Source organism: Nilaparvata lugens, chromosome 2 (assembly GCF_014356525.2).
Source record: "Nilaparvata lugens isolate BPH chromosome 2, ASM1435652v1, whole genome shotgun sequence".
In the NCBI taxonomy this organism is placed as follows: Eukaryota; Metazoa; Arthropoda; class Insecta; order Hemiptera; family Delphacidae; genus Nilaparvata; species Nilaparvata lugens.
Window position 1 is genome coordinate 19,433,144 of NC_052505.1, and position 20,527 is coordinate 19,453,670.

The window sequence follows — 20,527 nt, forward strand, 5'->3', positions numbered from 1 at the left end:
GAGTACGGAAATAGGTAATAATTATGCTCCTATATTGCAACTCCAATAATCAATCCTACAGCATTGAATCGGTAGAGAAAGAACCACCTTCAAATTCAAATTTCTTCCCTTTCTAATTTTGATGAATAGTGGAAATAATTCACTCATCTATTTTTTGTGTAGTTGAGAAGTTGATATTGTGGTAATTATTCATATGAATGAAAAAGACTAAGAAATTGTCAAAAAACCACTGATTTATTGATAATTAGAGATTGACAATGGTGTAACAACCGAAACCGGTCTTTCTAATCAATAAATCAGTGGTTTTTTGACAATTTCTTAGTCTTTTTCATTCACTCATCTATTCATAGTGGAAATAATGTTTTCCATCAATACGTTTTCAATTATTATTATATTTGTTGATTTTTATTTAATATTACTAGTTATAATTATTCATCATAAAGTATTGTAATAGTGCTATTTGAATATCTAATTATTATAGAAAACTACTACTAAAGTCAAAATTTTATGAGTCACAAAAAATGAGTGCTTGAAACCAGTTGTGTTCAAATAAAAAAATAATAAAGAGGGTACTGGTAATCAATTTACATTGTTTCCCTTTCTAATTGAAGTTGAAATAATGTTTCTTTATTCTTAGGAATCCAATACTTACCATCCTAATCTATTGTTTTTTTTCACTCAGGTCTCAGTTCAGCTTCCACATAAGGAATACAAGCACGTTGCCCCTATAGAAGTTCAATTGAATGTGGTGGCCAACCTCATTATCGATCCTCCCGATGCATATATACTTCAAGGCGACACTCTACGATACAGGATTGCACAGGTAAAATTTCTTCCAATCACTAGAGTGTGTTGAGCACCTCATAATTATGATGCTTGTTGCGTTTTACAATTGAACATCTTCGTTATTATAGCGCATACTGCTGTGGCACTCACATTAAGATAACGATAGTTTGTAATTAGTTTAAATAGAATGAGTTGAGACTGCAGCTTGATATTGGCGGCACCAGATTGTGTGAAATTGATACTTTCTCATTGCTGGCCAGGATAGCCGAGTCGACTAAGGCGTTACTCCCTTCAGTCTGCTAGTGCTACTTGGTCACGGGTTCGAATCCCGCCGAATCCCATCGAATAGGCATGGACGTTTGATTATCTCATAAATCACTACTCACGCACAAGCAAAAACCTCATGTGGGTATCATCCGCAAAAAAATTCTATTGAATATGTTCAATGTGAAAAAAATCGCTGTTTGGTGCATTTTTATTACATTGGGTAAGTATATTACCACTAGCTTACCCGCATCTTTGAGGAGTGTGGAGAGGCGGACACTGTTCGGCGCGGAGGTCTTGGCGTGGCTGAGGGAGGGCGATCGGGGCATAGGATGAGGAGGTGTATATGCGTGGTGTGTTTGCTTGTGTGAAAGGTGTGTGTTTGCGTGAAATTTTCTTGTTTCTTGCTTAAAAATAAAAAAAAATTCCTATAACTCTATTTTCTAACTTTTTTTTTATTTTCTTTCAGTCTAAAATATATTCTACTAAATTGAATGAAATTGTTTTTGTTTTTTTTTCAATTATTGATTTATTATATATACATATATTTTCTATCATATTACTTATTATTATATTTAAGAGATTATTTCCTTATGCTTTAATGTAGATGCATTAGAATTGTATAGGAGGGTTAAGTGGGAGAGAGGACCCTAACTTCGCCCTCCAGGTTAAAATAAAGGCAGCCTATCTATCTATCTATATTCAGTCACATGAGCTTGCATTAGAAAGTTTCAATTTCACACAATGTGGCAATGTCAATATTTTAACTGATAGCTCAAGTGTCAACTATTCAGAGTCTTGTTAATTTTTAATTCATATTACCTTTAAATTTGCACAAAAATTACAAGAGATACTGACTATTAGTTTTGTTAATTTATTGTTATTTTATATTTATTTCTTCAGCGCTACTTGATATTTTTATAAAATAGAATTATTAGGTCAAAAATAAAAGGGTACAGTACTAACATTATATCTAAACCAACTAATTGTAATAATGTGAATATTGAGTGGGTATTATTGTAGTTGTTTTTGTGTATCTTATATTATTTTTCAGGTTTTTGAACTGAAATGAACCTTGATTTTTACTGTATGTTGAACCCTGCGTTTTAGTCTGAGAATTGACTCTGTCTTGTTTGAATTTGCTAACTTGTTGCTTAGTTGTCGAAATTAAAGCAATTTTCGTGCATTTTTCAAATGCAGTTTCAATTTCTTGTCGAAAAAGCTACTGTTTGGGAATTGTACGACCATTGACCTTTTTGCAGCTTTGGCTTTTCCACTGGAAGTTATGCTCAACGCTCGTGGAGGGGGGATAATTTTCAGTGAAAAGGCCTCAGTTCTAATTGAGACGCGAACGAAAAATCATGTAACGGTGCGCGAGCCTCGGTCCTCTGATTGGACCCATTTCCCATTCAGAGGGACAAATGGTTAAGTTTCCAGTTATCAGTAATTTTTATCTAGTTGAATAGGAAACCAAACTTTATAGAGTTAGTAGGAGTAGAATCAGGAAATTATTTGTGCGTGTGAGTTCAAGTATAGTGAGTTTTATTAAAGCGTATGTGAGTGTTTCTGAAGAGTCCAAGTTTGAATATTGTTAAAATGGTGAGTGCCGAACTTTTGTTGTTCTTCTTATTAAGCTCATAATTTAATTTCATAGAATGACCGAGGCCCAAATTTAAATGCAGCAAGTTAGCAGGTTCCCAAAATGTATAGATTAAAAATTGAGTATGTCTTCTTGACCTGAATCGATGGCTGAATAACTTTGTTCTGTTTGAAAATTTGACATGTTACCTGACTTTTATTAGTTTGTTCTATTTATTTAAAGTTCAATAAACCTGAAGTTGAATTTTATTAGTATTTTTCATTGAAGTTCCTGACTCGTAGTTGCTAGTTGCTAAAATAGGTGACAATTAGTTAATGATGATAATCTGTGCATGTGAATGAACGAATCCACTAAAAGCTCCCAACCAATCAATGATTCAAATACCGGTAGATGATTTGATAGCAGTAAACTTTAGCCAATATTACAGAAAAGAAGAAACAACCCCCCTCCGTCTACATTGGTGGCCAGCGGTGGTATGGTCTGCAAGAATAACTATCGAACCACATGTATTCTTATATATTTTGGAAGATTAACTCAATAGAGACCAATATGTCACCGGTTACAGAAATGATGTCAGGTGTGGTGTAGGGTTAATAATACCTCCATCGGTTACATAATCATAAATCTACATTATTATAATAATTGTTATTTATTTATTGAATGAAGCAAGCTAATACAAAATTTAGAAAAGCGTGTACTGTGATAACAGCTTTTACATTCTACGATGGTCATTCTTTTAACTTCTCATTGGCCATAATTAATAGAAGAATATATAAATAAATAGTTTTCCACTAAACTTACTTACACTTATGATTATTCTTAATCATAATAGCCGTGAAGGTTCATGGATTTGTCATACCAATGATCCAGCCTTCCAAAATTCTCTTCATAAAATTATGCCACCAAATGATTTAAAGTAGGCTATGCCGTTGTTTTGGAGCTTCTCGTTAGTTTGAGCTCTGTCCTCAAAGTCATGTCTTGAGTTTATGGAGAAGGTTCAAGTAGATAGTGGCCAAGTCTGGTTTGTATGGTGGATGTTCGAATTTAACCCATTTGATTTGCTGGAGAAGGCGTTTGGTTGCACCAGCACTGTGAGGCCGAGTTGTCATGGAATTTCAACTGGCGTCTTTAATTTTCCTACACCATTCTTAGTTAAATTTATGTAATTTATTAAATTTATGATTGCAAAAAGGAATAATGCTACGCAACTAGCTCTTGGCTGGAGCCTCAATTGAGGCTGTCATGTTTCGGGATCTATAAATCTACAACAATTTACGAACTGACCGCACTGATCACAGGACGTCTGGTGGGGATAACAAGCTGTGAAATCATTCTCCTACCCATTGTCTTTGTCTTATCCTATTATATTAAACGAGCAATTTCTGTATTTTTATATTTATTCATATCTGGTTATTTATGTTCAACGGATCTCGAAAACGGCTCTAACGATTTTCACGAAATTTGGAACAAAGTAGGTTTATGCTATAAAAATTCTATTGCACTAGGTCTCATCTTTGGGAAAACTCGCTGAACGACATGAAAAGGATAATTCATCCTTGGCTGAAACAGCTGTGGATAGTAAAAAAGTGAGTGAGCGAGTGAAAAATCAAAATATCGCATCCCCGAAATTCATAAGATGACATATAGCCAGCTGTGAAATATAAACTCGATCATTTTAGAGAATTGTGTTCTGTTTATCAATAAATAAAAATAACGAGCGAAGCTCGGTGCCCCGATATTGATATGTGATCGGAGGATGATAATAAATGTTCCTTGTACTTTCAAAATTCGTAACAAAAATGAATACCGGTTCTGGTTGTTCGTTTCAGGTGCAAGCTGGAAAACTGGAAGAGATCACATTACCGTCGCAACAGTACTACCTGGAGGTAGAGGACAGTGGCGTGGCCACCCTGGAGCGGTCGTCGCACGCGGTGGTGGTGGCCGCGGCTACGGGGCGCACGCGGGTCGTGCTGCGGGACCGCAATGCGGATGCGGATGACGAAGCGGCACCGCGACTGCCGTCGGCTAGTCTCACGGTCGCCGCTTCCGCATATCTTGTCCTCAACCTGTTGCCGCATCGCAACTGGCATGTACAGGTCGACCAGCGGTGTACGATTGCTGTCGACATCTTCGACAGGTATGAGGTCCACGTTATAATGGCAGTGTTTGATTAACATTGGTGTTGCTATCTTTGTCTAGCATTCAACAAAGCAGATAATGTTATCCTTTCCCAGTTCTGCACCATTGCCGTAGACCTCTTTGGCAAGTATGCTCTAGACAAGTGAGGTCCAATTTAATAGTGAGGTACACGTTTATAGTAAGGTTCCGAGTCTTGTTAATTTGTAACTCATACTTTCTTTAAATTTACACTACAATTACAAGAAATACTGACTCCATAGTGAGGCATTATAATTGCAGTGGAAAAAGATAGAAGAGTGTAGCCGATTCTCTGTCTTCTATAGAAGATAGCTGATACCGGTATATCTGATGTAACCTTTCATTCTTGGAGGTCAATAGACTATAGGGTGTCTGATAAGTCACTCCCTATTTTTAAACAGCTATAATTTATTTATTTATGAACCAATTTTGTTAGAACTACATTTGTTAAGGTGCGTACAGACTTTCGCTCTGCTTCGCAATCGAACGTTACTCGAACAGAGCGATTGATGATCGAAGGGGGAGCCAGAGTGGAACGCGTGAAGAGCGTGTAACGGAGGTCGAGCTTGGCTAGCTCCTAGGTCGAACGTCAAACTGACCAATAGTTGCGCATGCCTGGTCATCGTTTTCGTTTGTAATGTTTGTTAATAGCTACGATCTTGTTAGCAAATAAAATTACCAAAATTAATAATTAACTATTAAATTAAATAATATAAAGTTATATAAGCATTTATTATAATAGGTACTGGCATATTAGCATTTAGAAAAAGAAAGAAGCAGAACTCCCAACCAAGCCTTTCATCTTTCGAAACATTGACAGAAATTAACTTCTATAATAAAACATTAAAATAAATGCAATAATCATAATATTCATTATCAATTTATTATATAAACATAATGTATTATTAGGCTACCCAGCAATCCCCTGGTCAGAATATTTTATTAAGTTTTGTCACCCGATCAGCTGGATTGAACGTTTCACATTTGTGAGGTTAGGTTGTAGCGAAGTCAACAATAAGAAAAGAGTGGAGCGATCATCCTTCGAACCTCTATCGAACCCTTACGTAACATCTCGCGTAACGTTCATGATCGGAGCGAGTGCGGAGCGTTTTGGAGGCGCGTATATCTGTACGTACCTTTGGAGAGCACTCCTTGAGGTTGTGTTCAACACCATTTTTCATTTGTTTCAGTTTAAAAATGCCCTTTCTCTTGACTGTGGAAGAACGATCCAAAATAGCAGCTTGTTATGAGGTCTGGGGATCTGTGGTGCGAGTACAAAGGTGGTGGAGGTCTGATCGAGGGTTCCATGCAACACTGGATTGAAAAACTGTTAAAAATTGCGATTCCAAATTTCTAAAAACAGGGAGTGTTGCAGATGCAAGACGATCAGGAAGACCATCAACGTCAAGGACAGCAGAGAATGTTGACAGAGTTCGTGAAATGTTCATGAGGAGCCCTAAGAAATCAATGCGTCAAGGATCTCGTGAAAGTGGTCTTTCACATTACTCTGTTGCAGCAATTCTTAAGAAAGATCTCAGTGTTTTTGCATCCAGTGCTGCATGGATCCACCCTCCACCACCTATGTACTCGCACCACAGATCTCCAGACCTCATAACGAGCTGCTATTTTGGTTCTTTCTTCCACAGTCAAGAGAGGGGTCATTTTTAAACTGAAACAAATGAAAATTGGTGTTAAACACAACCTCAAGAAGTGCTCTATCTAACACATGAAGTTCTAACAAAATTGGTTCATGGATGAAGAAATTATAGCTATATAAAAATAGGGAGTGACTTATCAGACATTCTGTATAGTGGGGTCCACGTTATAGTGGCAGTGGAGAAAGATAGGAGAACAGCGTTGCCGATTATCTGCCTTGCCACTGCTTTCTATAGAGGATAGCTCATTCCGGTATATCTGATGTAATATTAACTCTTCATTCTTGCAGGTGAGATTCACGTTATAGTGGCAGTGGGCATAGATGAACAGCGTTGCCTATTCTCTACCTTGTCACTGCATTTTATAGAAGATAGCTCATTCCGGTATAACAGATGTATATTAAGGCTGTAGTTTTTCGATTTGTATATCATCAAGCTATCAAAATGAAAAAGTTTTCTCAGGAAAACATTTTTTTCCGATCATTACTTTTCGAGATATGAGCGACTAAAGTTTGAATTTTCGGGAGAGATCATTTCAAATTCGGTACGATATAAATCCATGAGATTTAGAGGATGGATTCTTCATGGTATTGTTGATCTAGTAAAACAAAAATTTTCTGAAAATATCAATTTTTGGAAAAGTTATTCAATTTACCAAAAATAACTCAACTAAAAGTTATTTTTGGTTATTTTTAGTAAATTGAATAACTATCTTAAAAATTGATATTTTCAGAAAATTTTTGTTTTACTAGATCAACAATACCATGACGAATCTATCCTCTAAATCTCATGGATTTATCTCTTACCGAATTTGAAACGTTCTGTCCGAAAAAGTTGAACTTTAGGCGCTCATATAGGCTCACAAAAAGTAATGATCAGAAAAAAAAATTTCCCGAGAAAACTTGTTCATTTTGATAGCTTTATTGTGTACAAATCAAAAAACTTTTAAAAATATCACGAGTAAAAAGTTTATTTTTAGCCTCTGCACAGCCTTAACTCTTCATTCTTGACCTCCAAGAATAAACTAACTGTTATTTCAAAAATGTCTCCCTTGCTTGAGCGGATATCTTGAAAACTGCGGTGGAGATATCAGAAAACTACAGTGAAGTTCACGTTATAATGGCAGTATTTGATTAACATTAGTGTTGCTATCCTTGTCTGTCATTCGACAAACCAGACAGCGACATCCTTTCCTATATTGAGGTTCATGTTTCAGTTGCAGTATATGATTAACACAGGTGTTACTTACTTTATTTTATGTGGCTCTACAGTCCATGATGAACTTTGGCCTCCTCAACATGACGCCTCACGTCTCTCTATCTTGTGCTCTCTGCTGCCAGTTTGTCACTCCCAGCACACGTAGATCACCCATAACGTCACCAATCCATCTTCTCCTTGGCCTTCCTCTTCTCGTCTCAATCACTATATCATCCATTATTCTAACCGGTCCTCTTCAACCATTATCACTACATGACCCAGCCATTAGATTCTTCTTGCTTTTATGGTGCGTATAATAACACTGGTGTGAAAATTACTAATACATTGGAAGGAATCCTGTTTACAAACAAATTGAACTGATACTTGAACTGACTCTTACGTACATTTAAACTGGTAAAATCGATGACGTTCAAATTTATCTAGAAACGTAAATATGCAGTGTACATTATATTGCGATGATTTTAATAAATTTTCATTATTGTAGGACGGTTTCATGATAGTTTGCAGTTTGTAAACATGGTTTTTTTCGTATTTTGCAGTGACAACCACAGAATGCACATTGGAGAGGGAGTGAAAGTGATCACTTCATGGCCAGATGATATGCTGGAGGTGAGAGAGATGACCAAGAATGGGACCCACATTTGTGGCATAGCACGGCAGCCTGGCACAGCCACCATAGTCAGCCGACTGGAATCTGTTCGCTCGAAAGATGGCAGTGTATTTCACTTCAAGCCCTACATCTCAACGCAAGCTGAACTCGTCATTTTCCCCAGACTTGCTCTCAGACCGGCCGAGGTTGTTCTGCCCTGGGACCCTCATAAGATATTGAAGTGAGTACTCCAAACAGATTCTTATTTTTCAACTCATTTAATAAAACTCCTAAAAAATTCTGGACTATTTATGTGACCGTTACATTTCACGTTATTATGTCACATTCATTTCATTTCATTGACGTTATTTTGTCACATTCATTTCATTTCATAGAGAAAAGTTAGCATTAGAAGATATCCCATGGTATAGACGCCCTGTTTATGTTCCAAATTTAACTGTTAACTCAAGCCGATAGTCCTATTAGAGCCTCTTCTTCGTGAAGCTATGTGACACTGGTAGTTTCTCATCCTGCTTCATTCTCACACTCTTACCTGGCCAATACAGTAATAATAGACAGTAATCGGCTTGAGTTACAAAAACCGGCTTGAAATTTGGAACATAAACGACCTATACCATGGGATATCTTCTTATGCTATCTTTTCTCCACGATTAAGTCATCATTCATTTTATTTGTAGTTTTCTCGGTGTAGAAATGTTTTGTTAACATCTCGGTTTCCAATCAATAATTTATAATCACTTTCGAATACTTAAATTACGACATGGCAGTCCGATTTTTATGATTGAAAGCTATTAGCTCCTACTCACGTTTGTGGAGTGCTTTCGGACGCTGGACCCTTTTTCAACACTCAGAAGCTAATAGCTTTTAATCATAAAAATCAGACTGCTATGTCGTAATTTAATTATTCAAAAGTGATCATTAACAAGCAGTTCGTAATGGAAAGAATAAATTATAGAGAGAATAAATTATACTTGACTTTACTTTACAAAAATAATTGGTCTATTTTTTAAAGAAACGCTGATACCTAATGCAATCTTATTTATTATGTCGCTCACATTAAAAAAACGTCATATACACAATTACGATACGAAATGACAAATTATTGAATATAGATAATAACAATATTTGTGATAGGATATGTTGATATGATGGGTTAATATATTTCTCATCATTTATCGTTAATTTTTTAGGCCTGAAGCAAAATTGAGAGCAAGTGGAGGAGATGGAACATACATTTGGAACAGCGTGAACCAGTCAGTTGCCATTGTAACACAAACGGGTGTCGTGAAAGCAGTCAACCAAGGAGAGACCGACGTGTTTGTAGCCATGTCACGGAATCATCATAACCGAGAATCTTCAAGGGTGTATGTCTTGCCGCCAAGTCACATTGAGATCGTAGAGTACATGTTGGAAGCTGAAGTGGACTCACCCATCTTCATTCATGTAGCAATGCATGCTGAAAGATTTGTGTTTGGCAAGAAGATGCGTGTTCCATTCACCAATTGTCAAGACTTGCCTTTCCAAGTGAAACTGTGGGAGGATAACTTCTTCTATAATGCGAGTGCTAAAAGTGAGCCGGTTGGAATAGCATGTGCGACCCTGGCAGTGGTTGGTACATCGGTTGGAAGCACAAAGTTGAGTGTTGTTTATGAACAGGGGTCTACTCATTTGGAAGCAAACGCTGTAGTAGCTGCCTATCAACCTCTACAAGTGATCCATCCGTCCTCAGGTGAGAGTGTACTGGCTGTTGGATCTTCACGGCATATAGTGTGGAGCGGCGGGCCAAAGCCTTGGATGGGAAGAAACTTCGAACATCGACACAGCATCAGCTCTGATCAAAGTATTGTCGAAACTGTCGAGTTGTCAGTCGGCCACCAAGGGACATACGTATTCAGTGTTCTTTGCCGCGCTCTTGGAGAAGCTGACGTCACGCTGACTGTCACCAACCACCCAACTCTCGCCGGCTGCAAGAGTGTCCAATCATCTTCTGTGGTGAAAGTGTTCTGCTCCAGACCGCGTTATCTCTCACTAGCTATCCAGCCGCTCTCCTCATCCTGCCCTGCCAACATGAACTCCGATCGAGCTGTGGCGCCAACCTACCACGACATCAAACTGTTGATGACTTTCAAAGATGACCAAGGTAGAAATTTCGATAATGCTACTTCTATTCAGGTAGATTGGAATTTGTCTAAGAAGAATCTTGTTTCAATTCCCAATTCGAAAGGGATCATGTTGGAGCACAAAACTGAGAATGGTTACATCTTACCTCTAGATCACTATCAAATGCTTGTACCGAAAAATCGAACTGGCCTATTGAGAGTTACAGCTACCGCTGTTGGATACAATGAACGTATGATTTATGAACTAGGGATCACACCGGAAGAACCACCTTTCGGAATCCTCAATGAAGCCGGATACTTTGTCACTCCAAACATCCAAGCATCTCTAGTCATTGCTTTAGTTAACGATACAATCATCACACCGAATCGTACAGCCATATTCAACCATCCCACCAACAAAGTTAGTCTCGCCGTCTCTGAGGGATCTGGTCATTATAGCATTGTTCTAAGCTCGCCTGACATAGCTACTGTGACCTATGTGGAAGGTTCCAATGCATTAGAAATCATTCCGAAAGTTGATGGCTTGTTGAGGATAGCATTGTTCGACCTGTGTCTGCCCTCAAAGCCGGCTGTTGTTGAGTTGCAGGTGCTGCGAGTTGGTAGTATCAAAGTAGATGTGGTCGACCGAATCGAGAAAGGACGTTGCGTCACAGCCATTGTTCATTTGTACGACTCCTTAGACCATCCTTTGAGCATCATTGATACCGAATTACTAGAACTGCGTCCATTCATTGAATCTGACATAATAACTATTAAACCGATCGGTGAGAGTCAAGATAGGAAGGAGGTGCTTTACAGCATTACAGGGTTGCATCTGGGAGAAACAAAACTGACATTCAGCTCTGGTCATGGAGCTCGTGAAGTGCAGAGTGCGCCAGTGTCCATCCAGGTGTTTCCCCCACTACGCCTCCTGCCTCGCAACGTCACCATCACCATTGGAGCCGCCTTCCAGTTGAGCTATGTGGGCGGGCCACAGCCAGACTCCACCCTCGAATTCTCATCCACTGAATCAACCATTGCCAAAGTTTCAAATATTGGATTGATTGAAGGCAATAAGTTTGGTGATATATCAGTCTACGGCATGGCTGTAGGTTTGAATAAGATGACTGGCAGTCAGATAATATACTCGAGAGATTCAGTAGATGTCCATGTGATACCATTGGAAGGCATAAAAATCCAGACACCATTGACAAAGTTGAAAGTTGGTTCAAGAATGCCAGTGTGGGTGGTGGGGATACCCGACCAACTGACGCCTCTAGTCCTGGGCTCCATAACACCACCATTGCTCTTCAAATGGCATGTGTCATCGCCCGACATAGTTGAGCTGAGAGATATATTCTTCAGCACTGGAATCGAACTGATGGATAAAGATAAAGTGTCAATGCGAGTAAAAGCTCTAAAACCGGGCAGAGCCACTTTACATCTGAATGTTACTGTTCAAGGAAGTATCACTAAATGCCCCGAAAAAGCCACTGTTGTATTTAGTAACTCAATTGAACTGGAAGTTTTCGAAGAGCTCACTCTAGTCAAACCGAACATTTCTCCATCATTGTACAAACCTATACTACTGGCTCATGAGACTGATATGCAACTGCAGACGAACAAAGATGGTGTGAATAAAATCTTGTACAGTGTTTTACATTTTCCAAATGCAATCAGTGGCTCAGGTGGGACTGTGTCCAGCTCCACTGCCCTGTCTAAGAAAGGACCGGTCCTCACAGTCGACAACAATGGACTGGTTTCTACGAGCAGCACATCAGGCAAGGCGCTTGTCCTGATTCAAAGTTTGGAAGGCTATGGAGTGGAGCAGTTCATCGGCGTCAATGCAGAAGTCAAGCCAATTCACTACTTGATGATCAATATCAATGCAAAATTGCATGTGGACCCAGAACAACAAATCTCGGCTCTACCCAGAGGGCTCGATCTGGAATTGGTGATCAGTTATCACGATAATACAGGAGCGGAATTCACGGCCGCCAGAACAGACATTAAGATGCGTCCAAGTCGTTTCGATAAAATGCATTTGAAAAGGGGACTTGTCAATGGAACTCTTTCTGCTAGCTTAGTGGGCTCTGGAAATACTGTGCTGAAAGTGTGGGACGATACAATTCCCCATCACTCGAAGGATTATGTCAAGTTTCCAGTTGAACATTTGATGTACCCCGACAAGAATGTATTGACTGTGGGTGACATTGTGTGCTTTTCAATGCCGTTACTGTCGGAGAGTGGCGAGTCTGGGAAATGGAGTTGTGCTGACCCAGACATCCTGGCGATCGAGAGTGATGACGGCATCGGTCGGGCCACAGGCAAGACTGGCACTGCTCACGTGACCTACCATCTCTCCAATGCCATCACCGCAACCACCCCCATGCAAGTGCTACCTATATCGTCGATTGCCTTCCTGCAGCTGGAAGGACGCAACGTGTCCAACACTGAAGGCCACACCTTCCTCGCCTCTCTAGTCCTACTCAACGGGCAATCTCCTGACAAACAGAAGAACATACTTGCCAATGATGGTAACCCATGTCGGCAGAAAGACTTCACCGTTTCCCATTATCCGTTCACATGCGAGGCGCGCTTCAATAGCATTATGACCTCAATCGATATCAATGAGATATTCATCATTCGACCACACTTTTCCATGAAAACTGGGATGTATTCGTGCGCTTTCAAGACTGCCGGATATCCCTCAATGAACATCAGCACCCTCCAGTCAAACATCACTCTGCGAGCGGTCAGTGGAAAGGCGGTTTCGGACCCGTTAGTGATACCATTCCTACCAGCTATATTCGTCCACACAACTGAAATCCAGCTCAGTGACAAACAACCGTCCGGCTACTTCAAGATATCGGGCATTGAACTTGTGCTAGCGCAGATCGAGGTGGTTGCCAAGGAGACTAATTTCTTGACAATTGGATCGAGGGAACGGTCGTCGCCTGACTCAGTGATCTACGTACTGAAAGTGAAGCCGAATCTGTGGGGAGCAATGTCCAGCAATGAACAGCAGTTACATGTTTCGGTTGTTTCGCCAATCACGTCGCAGCAGATCTCGATCGCTGTGGTAGTCCGCATCAAAGGGGACAACTGGCTGCATGCCCCCTGTCTGGCTGCCAACACGGACATCTTCTCTTCCGACTTCACGTGGTCGCCTTCCTTCCTCAGAATGTTGACCATTGGCATATCTGTCGTTGTGCTGATAGTCATACTGTTCTTGAGCTACAACCTAATCATGAATTCCAGAGTGGAGACATCACAAAACATATACTGCGGATCAACTCCTCGAGGTAGGCTCAATCAACTATCGCATTTTATTCTTTATTCATTGTTAATAGCATCTCTCATGAATAGTTTCATATAATTATATTCATAATAGATATCCGATGTTTCTATTGAATAGTGAAGTCCACGTTATAATGGCAGTGGAGAAAGATAGGAGAACAACGTTGCCGATCCTCCGTCTCGCCAATGCCTTCTATAGACGGTAGCTGATACAAGTTTATTTATTAATAAAAACAATATAAAAACTTGTAGTACCCTTTATTATTTAAAAATTTAAAATATTTCAACGACTAGTTTCGACCATAACTTAGGTCATTTTCAAGTTGAAATGTAGAAAAATGATCTAAGTTATGGTAGAAACTAGTCGTTGAAATATTTTAAAAATTTTAAAGTTTTTAATAATTAAGGGTACTACAAGTTTTATATTGTTTTTATTAATTTGTACAAATGTAGCCCGTATAAGTGAAGTGTTTTTAGGTTTACTGATGTAATATAAACTGTTCATTCCAGTTTGAAATTATCAATTATATTCTATCAAGAAATAATATTTTTCAATAATTTCATAATGAATTTTCATAAATAAGATGGAATATTTTGTTAATTATTAATTTTACATTGTTAAAAGACGATCTGGTAACAGAGCAAATCGAGAAAGAGATAGCGCTATCCGCTTTGTTGACAAGGATAGCAATACCATTGCTAATCAAACAATGCCATTATAACGTGAACCACACTATAGCACAGCTACGTCTTGAAATTAATATGATTTCTGTTTACTGTACGGTCAAGCAAACAGGCCGGACATTGTAAAATCAGTTGCTTATCATTTTTTGATGATACTTTTGATTTAAGTATCAGTTGTATCAGCAAAATACAGAGTTTTATGAACAAGATAAGATTATTACTGTAATCCAATTCAATTTCAGTCCACCCCAATATAAAGTTTCAACACCCAAATTCCTTGTATCGGTATAATCTCAAAAGCTGGTTAACTTTTACATTGATCAGCCTGCCAGGTTGGTCTATATCAAATCAAAATCATTTATTGTCATTACAAAACACATAACAAAGTGGCAAAACTTTAGTCTGCTAGCTCTGCCTGGTCATGGGTTCGAATCCCGCCGGCAGGCGGAACATTTGATCATCTTTTCAATCACCCACGCACTTCCATTACAGGCAAAATTCATATGTGGGCATCATCCGCCATAAAAAAAAACACATTAAGTGCTATGAACGAAAACGTTAATGTATATAATTCATATCACAAATTTGAAGTAGATACGGTGTAACGTTGAACAAATTTATCGATGACTTTCTGCATCATTATCATTTAAAGCTGCTTCGTGCAGTAAATGTAATGCCATAACCTAATTTGCAAGTTTTAAACCTTAATTTGACTACAAAATACCATAATAAGTTATATTGCCTTCCAAAGATATGAAACTTTTATATACAGTTCCAAGCTTAGAGAAAGTTTTTTAGTAATTATTTTGAAATGAACTTGAATTAATTTTTTTCTTCTAGCTTCCTACCAAAACGAATCACTGAGATGCAGAAGATATGCATGTAGATCACGCAATGATTCGAACGATTTTTTTTACACGTTGGTATTCTTTCATTGTTCCAATTGATCCTACATTTTATTCATATTTGTGGTATTTAAAATATATTATTCATTAGCCTACATATTCTTTACATTATGATCAGTATTCTATCTAAAATGTAATAGTTCAACATAAAATCTCGCCGTTACACCAACCCTTTATGTTTTAAGAAATGAGTTTTGCATTTTAAGCATTAAGCATTTTCAAGTTTTGGGCCCATCTTCAGCGTATTTTAATCTTTATTTTATGCCAATCAAGTCTTTATCGTACGAACGAATATTTCTAATTTTGATAATGAAATGTCTAAATGTTTAATCTGAATAATAATAATAATAAATTTTTATTTCCATCAATATACAAACAAGCAATCAAGCAATAATAAACATAAAATACTTTTCCTACTATAGTTTGACATTAATAATATGTGGAAATATTCAACCATGCAAGTGATAAAATCACGTCCGCATGATGGAGTACATTCATTTATGCCTTTATTTTTGAACGTTCACAAGATATGGAAGTTATGATTAGAGAAAAAACTAAGGCCTGTACTCAAAACAAGTTCAAAAGTTTGATTTCCGATGGTACGGAAATCACCTACAACTGTAGGTCCACTCATCTCTTATTATCATCCGCCTCATTACCCACGCACAAGCCTAGAGCTGCTCATGGGCATGACCCTCATCAAAAATAGTTACAGCTGAGTCATAACGAATAGATATTCCAGTTCAAGTTGACTTACTGAAGTTCTTACTTAAATAAGTTCGAACTTGAAATCGTTTAGAATACGGGCCTAAGAGCTTGTTCACATGACAGCGATTTACGCTCGGTTGTCGCTCGATTGGCAAATCGCTCGGTTTGCCAGCCTCGTACACATGACAGCGATTCATAAGCGGTTTGCGCTCGGCTATGATAAATAATTACTACAACATCTATGTACTCAATTTCTATCACTATATTACTCTATGGGGAAGATTGATTTTATACATTTTTCTTTTTGTGTAGTTGAGAAGTTGTGGTAATTATTCATATTGAATGAAAAAGACTAAGAAATTGTCAAAAAACCACTGATTTATAAACTCTGTTTATCAGAGATTGACAATGGTGTAATAACCGAAACCGGTCTTTCTAATTATAAATCAGTAGTTTTTTGACAATTTCTTAGTCTTTTTCATTCAATTATACGTTTTTATACTTTTAAATGTCAATATGTTTATATTATTAGTAATGTTTTGATTCTTGAATAATAAACACAAATTAATAATGAAAATCAGTATTTATACTATTAAGTTTTATAATGAAATGTAAATTCAAAAATCTGATGTGGCGCACTCACACAACTTTCCTTGCCTTATGAAAATTGATCACCTGACGCTAGTGTTCCCGCGCATCAAAAGTCTAACACTATTCAAATTTCAAAGATCTGAGCCAGCTGGTGTTAGGACAATAACGATGGAAACACACAAGGTCTGCTATCTCTTCATAGTGAATGATTTAATAGAATCAACAGTTGCCAAGAGTTTGCAATTGAAATAATCACATTTTCTCGAATTTCGAGCTCATTTTCAATTTTAGGTGAAAATGTAACTAAACATTAATTGTAGAGATTTTTATTCTCAATCTTTCCCACTTGAAATTTTTCGTTTGAATTGTATCTGAAGCCCGATAGTAGGGAATCTAAAATCAAACTTTGCATAGATGGGGCGGAGCTCTTGAAATTTTTACAGATATAGGACTTGTGGCAGTTGATAGAGCTTATCAATGACTATTCTAGGTATAAATTTGATCAAAATCGTTGGAGCCGTTTTCGAGAAAATCGCGAAAACCCCTGTTTTTGACAACATTTTTGCCATTTTAGCCGCCATCTTTAATTGAATTTGATCGAAATTGTTCGTGTCGGATCCTTATATTGTAATGACCTTAAGTTCAAAATTTCAAGTCATTCCGTTAATTGGGAGATGAGATATCGTGTACACAGACGCACATACACTCATACACACACACACACACACACACACACACACACACACACACACACACACACACACACACACACACACACACACACACACACACACACACACACACACACACACACACACACACACACATACACACATACAGACCAATACCCAAAAACCACTTTTTTGGACTCAGGGGACCTTGAAACGTATAGAAATTTACAAATTGGGGTACCTTAATTTTTTTCGGAAAGCAATACTTTCCTTACCTATGGTAATAGGGCAAGGAAAGTAAAAATGTTTTTGATAAATTAACAAAGATAACGAATTGCTTATTTTTAATTCAATGTCCCAACCTGGGCAAGGGATGTTTTAAACGGATCTTACTAACTGAACTGAAAATGTCAATAGAATAAATTTTAATTAAACTGAAATTGTAATAGAATGTGCACTATGTAAACTGCTCTGCTCGAAACCGCTCGGCTGACTGAAGACATGTGTACGCTCTCATGCCTGCTCTAGTATATCGAGCCGCCCGGCAACCGAGCGGTTGGACGGGAGACTACAACCGCCGCGATTCGCCGGCAACTACTAAAACCGAGCGATGCATTTGTACGGCACCATGTGTTTCCCTATGCCTGGCAACCGCGCTACAACCGAGCGTAAATCGCTGTCATGTGAACAGGCTCTAAGGCCCGCCGCAAAGTAGACCCACGCTAATCCACAAAAAGCAACCCACGCCGTGGGATGCTTTGTAAACCATTGCTAGGCTTCTCTAGACATCTGTGTAATACATGCAATGAATAATCCACTTGTCAGCTGATTGATAATGGATAATTCTGAAGAAATGGTTTTCCACGGCGTGGGTTGCTTTTCGTGGATTAACGTGGGTCTACTTTGCGGCGGGCCTATTGTCTTATCAGTGCTTATAGTTTGGTATTTCACGCTTCCATTTCTAATAATAAATCATCAATAATCATTATTGTGGCCTCTATTTTAATTATCTTGTTTAATCAAGTATTGTAGTACCCCTTTAAATAGAAACCCCTTAAGATACCCCTTTCAAATAGAAACAGAATTTCTATTTAATTTCTGTGATCGATTTGTCGACTTTCTGAAGTTTTTACTTGACTAAGTTCGAATTTGAAATCGTTTAGGCCTAATTGTCTTATCAGTGCTTATAATTTAGAATTCAATGCCTCCATTTCTTATAATAAATTATCAATCATCATATTTTAGTGAGTGAGTTTTTTCTTTGGATTTATGTGGTCACTATTTGAATTATCTTGATTAATCAAGTATTGTATTACCCCTTTAAGATACCCCTTTTAAATACAAACTGAATTTCTATTTAAGATGGAATATTCTATTAGAAACTGCCGTTCAACCAACTGCTGGAATATTATTATTATTTCCTTCTGCTATTTAGTTCTTTGGTCAATATTTGCAGTAGCAGAAGTCCTCAGTTCCATTGTTATAGCGTTTGGATATTCGAAATGATTATTATATAGTACAGTAATAATATATGTGATGATTTTGTTTGCAGCGATGAGCCCACGTATCCTGAACTGCGCTACTAGTCCCGCGTCGACTGAGAGGAGCAGCTCTCCGCGACAGGTCTTCTCCGACACGGAGCCCATCTACGGCGACCCCTCTCTGTCGTGTCTCTCTCCGGACCTCAAGCTACGCACCAGACGACTCGTCACATGATAACTGCCTCCGAACATCGACTTTGTGCCTTATCTTTCATTAGATTATAATTCTGACGATTGAACCTTGAACCCTGTGTAACCTCAAATAATAATTTCCTTTAGATATGGTTGTTGGTGAGATGTTGTGATAAAATATCCATGATGAAAACACTGGGGTATTATCAGAAATATCACTAAGGGCCGTTTGCACAGTATAGATTGCTAAACTCGATTAAGTTAATCTAGTTTAAGTTAATCTGAAAGTTTAAACTTGAATCGGTTTTCTCAGTGCATTTACTAATCCAGTTTAAGTTAAACTAGTTTAGCGTTAAGTTGGTAATAGAATGTCATCGTTTATAATATCAGGAAGGCTGATTTTTACAGGAAATTTGCTATATGTTTACAAACCATCAGTAAATTGAGGTTATGTAGCTACTATTTCCTTGTTCAAAATCCACAGAGCAGTAAGCTGTATAAGAATAAAAGTGAGAAACGATCAAAAAATGATGAATCCTTTATTACTATTAGATACAAACTTATATTTAGTAGGCACCAAAAAATATATCTTAGAATGTTTTTAAAAAAGCGATTTTGTTACGCTTAAATCTACTAAGGTCTTCCTCGTTTATTAGAAATCTCTTGAAAGCAAAATATCTCAGTTATCGGTTATGTGTTATTAAAAATATGTTTCCTAATCAAAGACCACTGTTTGAAAATTGTCTTATTTTCTATCAAGTGGTTTATTTAATCAAGTACGGGATTGGCAGTTGCTTTACTCAAGCAAAACCGTTAAGAAAATTCTCTATTATCCCAGAAATTTGAATAATTCGTTTTTGCCCAATTTTTCTCAGTTTTAAAATTTCTTTGCAGTCATCTTTATCAATCGCATTAAAAACTTCTATAAATTCCTCCATTATAATTATTTTTACATTCAAATAATGATTCACTATAACCTAAATTAATAATAAATCGTCTACAGAAGCATTAAAAACAACTGTCGAAAAATAATTTACTATCAGCTGTTTCCCCATCAAATCTTCACAGATGTCAAGTTAATCCAAAATATCTGGTTTAAACCTCCTGCTTTGGAGGTTTAAACTTTTCCGGAGTTTAAACAAAGAAAAATTCAGATTTGATTTAAGCTTTAGCTTAAACTTACACTGTGCAAACGGCCCTAAATGAATTAAAAATGAAAATGAAAAAAAATCTTTATTAGGCGGAGTTAGGACTTTCAAGTCCTCTCTACCACTCAACCTAGAAATTAGTGGTATTTCTGACAACATACCAGTGTTTTCATTAATAATTTACATTAAAACCATTTCATTTGTATTGGGGCTGTGATGAATCAGATTATCCGGGGCTTATGCTATAAGAATCGTATGTAAATGCTCTGTTTAAACTGCGTTCAGCCCATCAATGGTTTTAACCAGGGATCCGTATGCCGATTCCATCTGAAGCCAGTAAACGCCATTTAGGCCCGCCGCAAAGTAGACCCACGAAAAGCAACCCACGCCGTGGGATGTTCTGTAAACCATTGCTAGGCTTCTCCAGACATCTGTTTAATACATGCAATGAATAATCC

At 37.7% G+C, this 20,527-nt stretch overlaps 1 protein-coding gene across 1 annotated transcript in view; it reads left to right on the forward strand.

Moving 5' to 3' along the window:
* Positions 1-19,263, forward strand: part of LOC111052851 (nuclear pore membrane glycoprotein 210) — a 29,303-nt gene extending 10,040 nt beyond the window's left edge. The window contains exons 4-8 of the mRNA XM_039420734.1: positions 683-823; positions 4,480-4,787; positions 8,220-8,510; positions 9,481-13,694; positions 18,801-19,263. Coding sequence (XP_039276668.1) covers positions 683-823; positions 4,480-4,787; positions 8,220-8,510; positions 9,481-13,694; positions 18,801-18,964 — 5,118 coding nt within the window. The 3' untranslated portion in view covers positions 18,965-19,263. The remainder of the gene's footprint in view (positions 1-682; positions 824-4,479; positions 4,788-8,219; positions 8,511-9,480; positions 13,695-18,800) is intronic.
* The last annotated feature ends 1,264 nt before the right edge of the window (positions 19,264-20,527 follow it).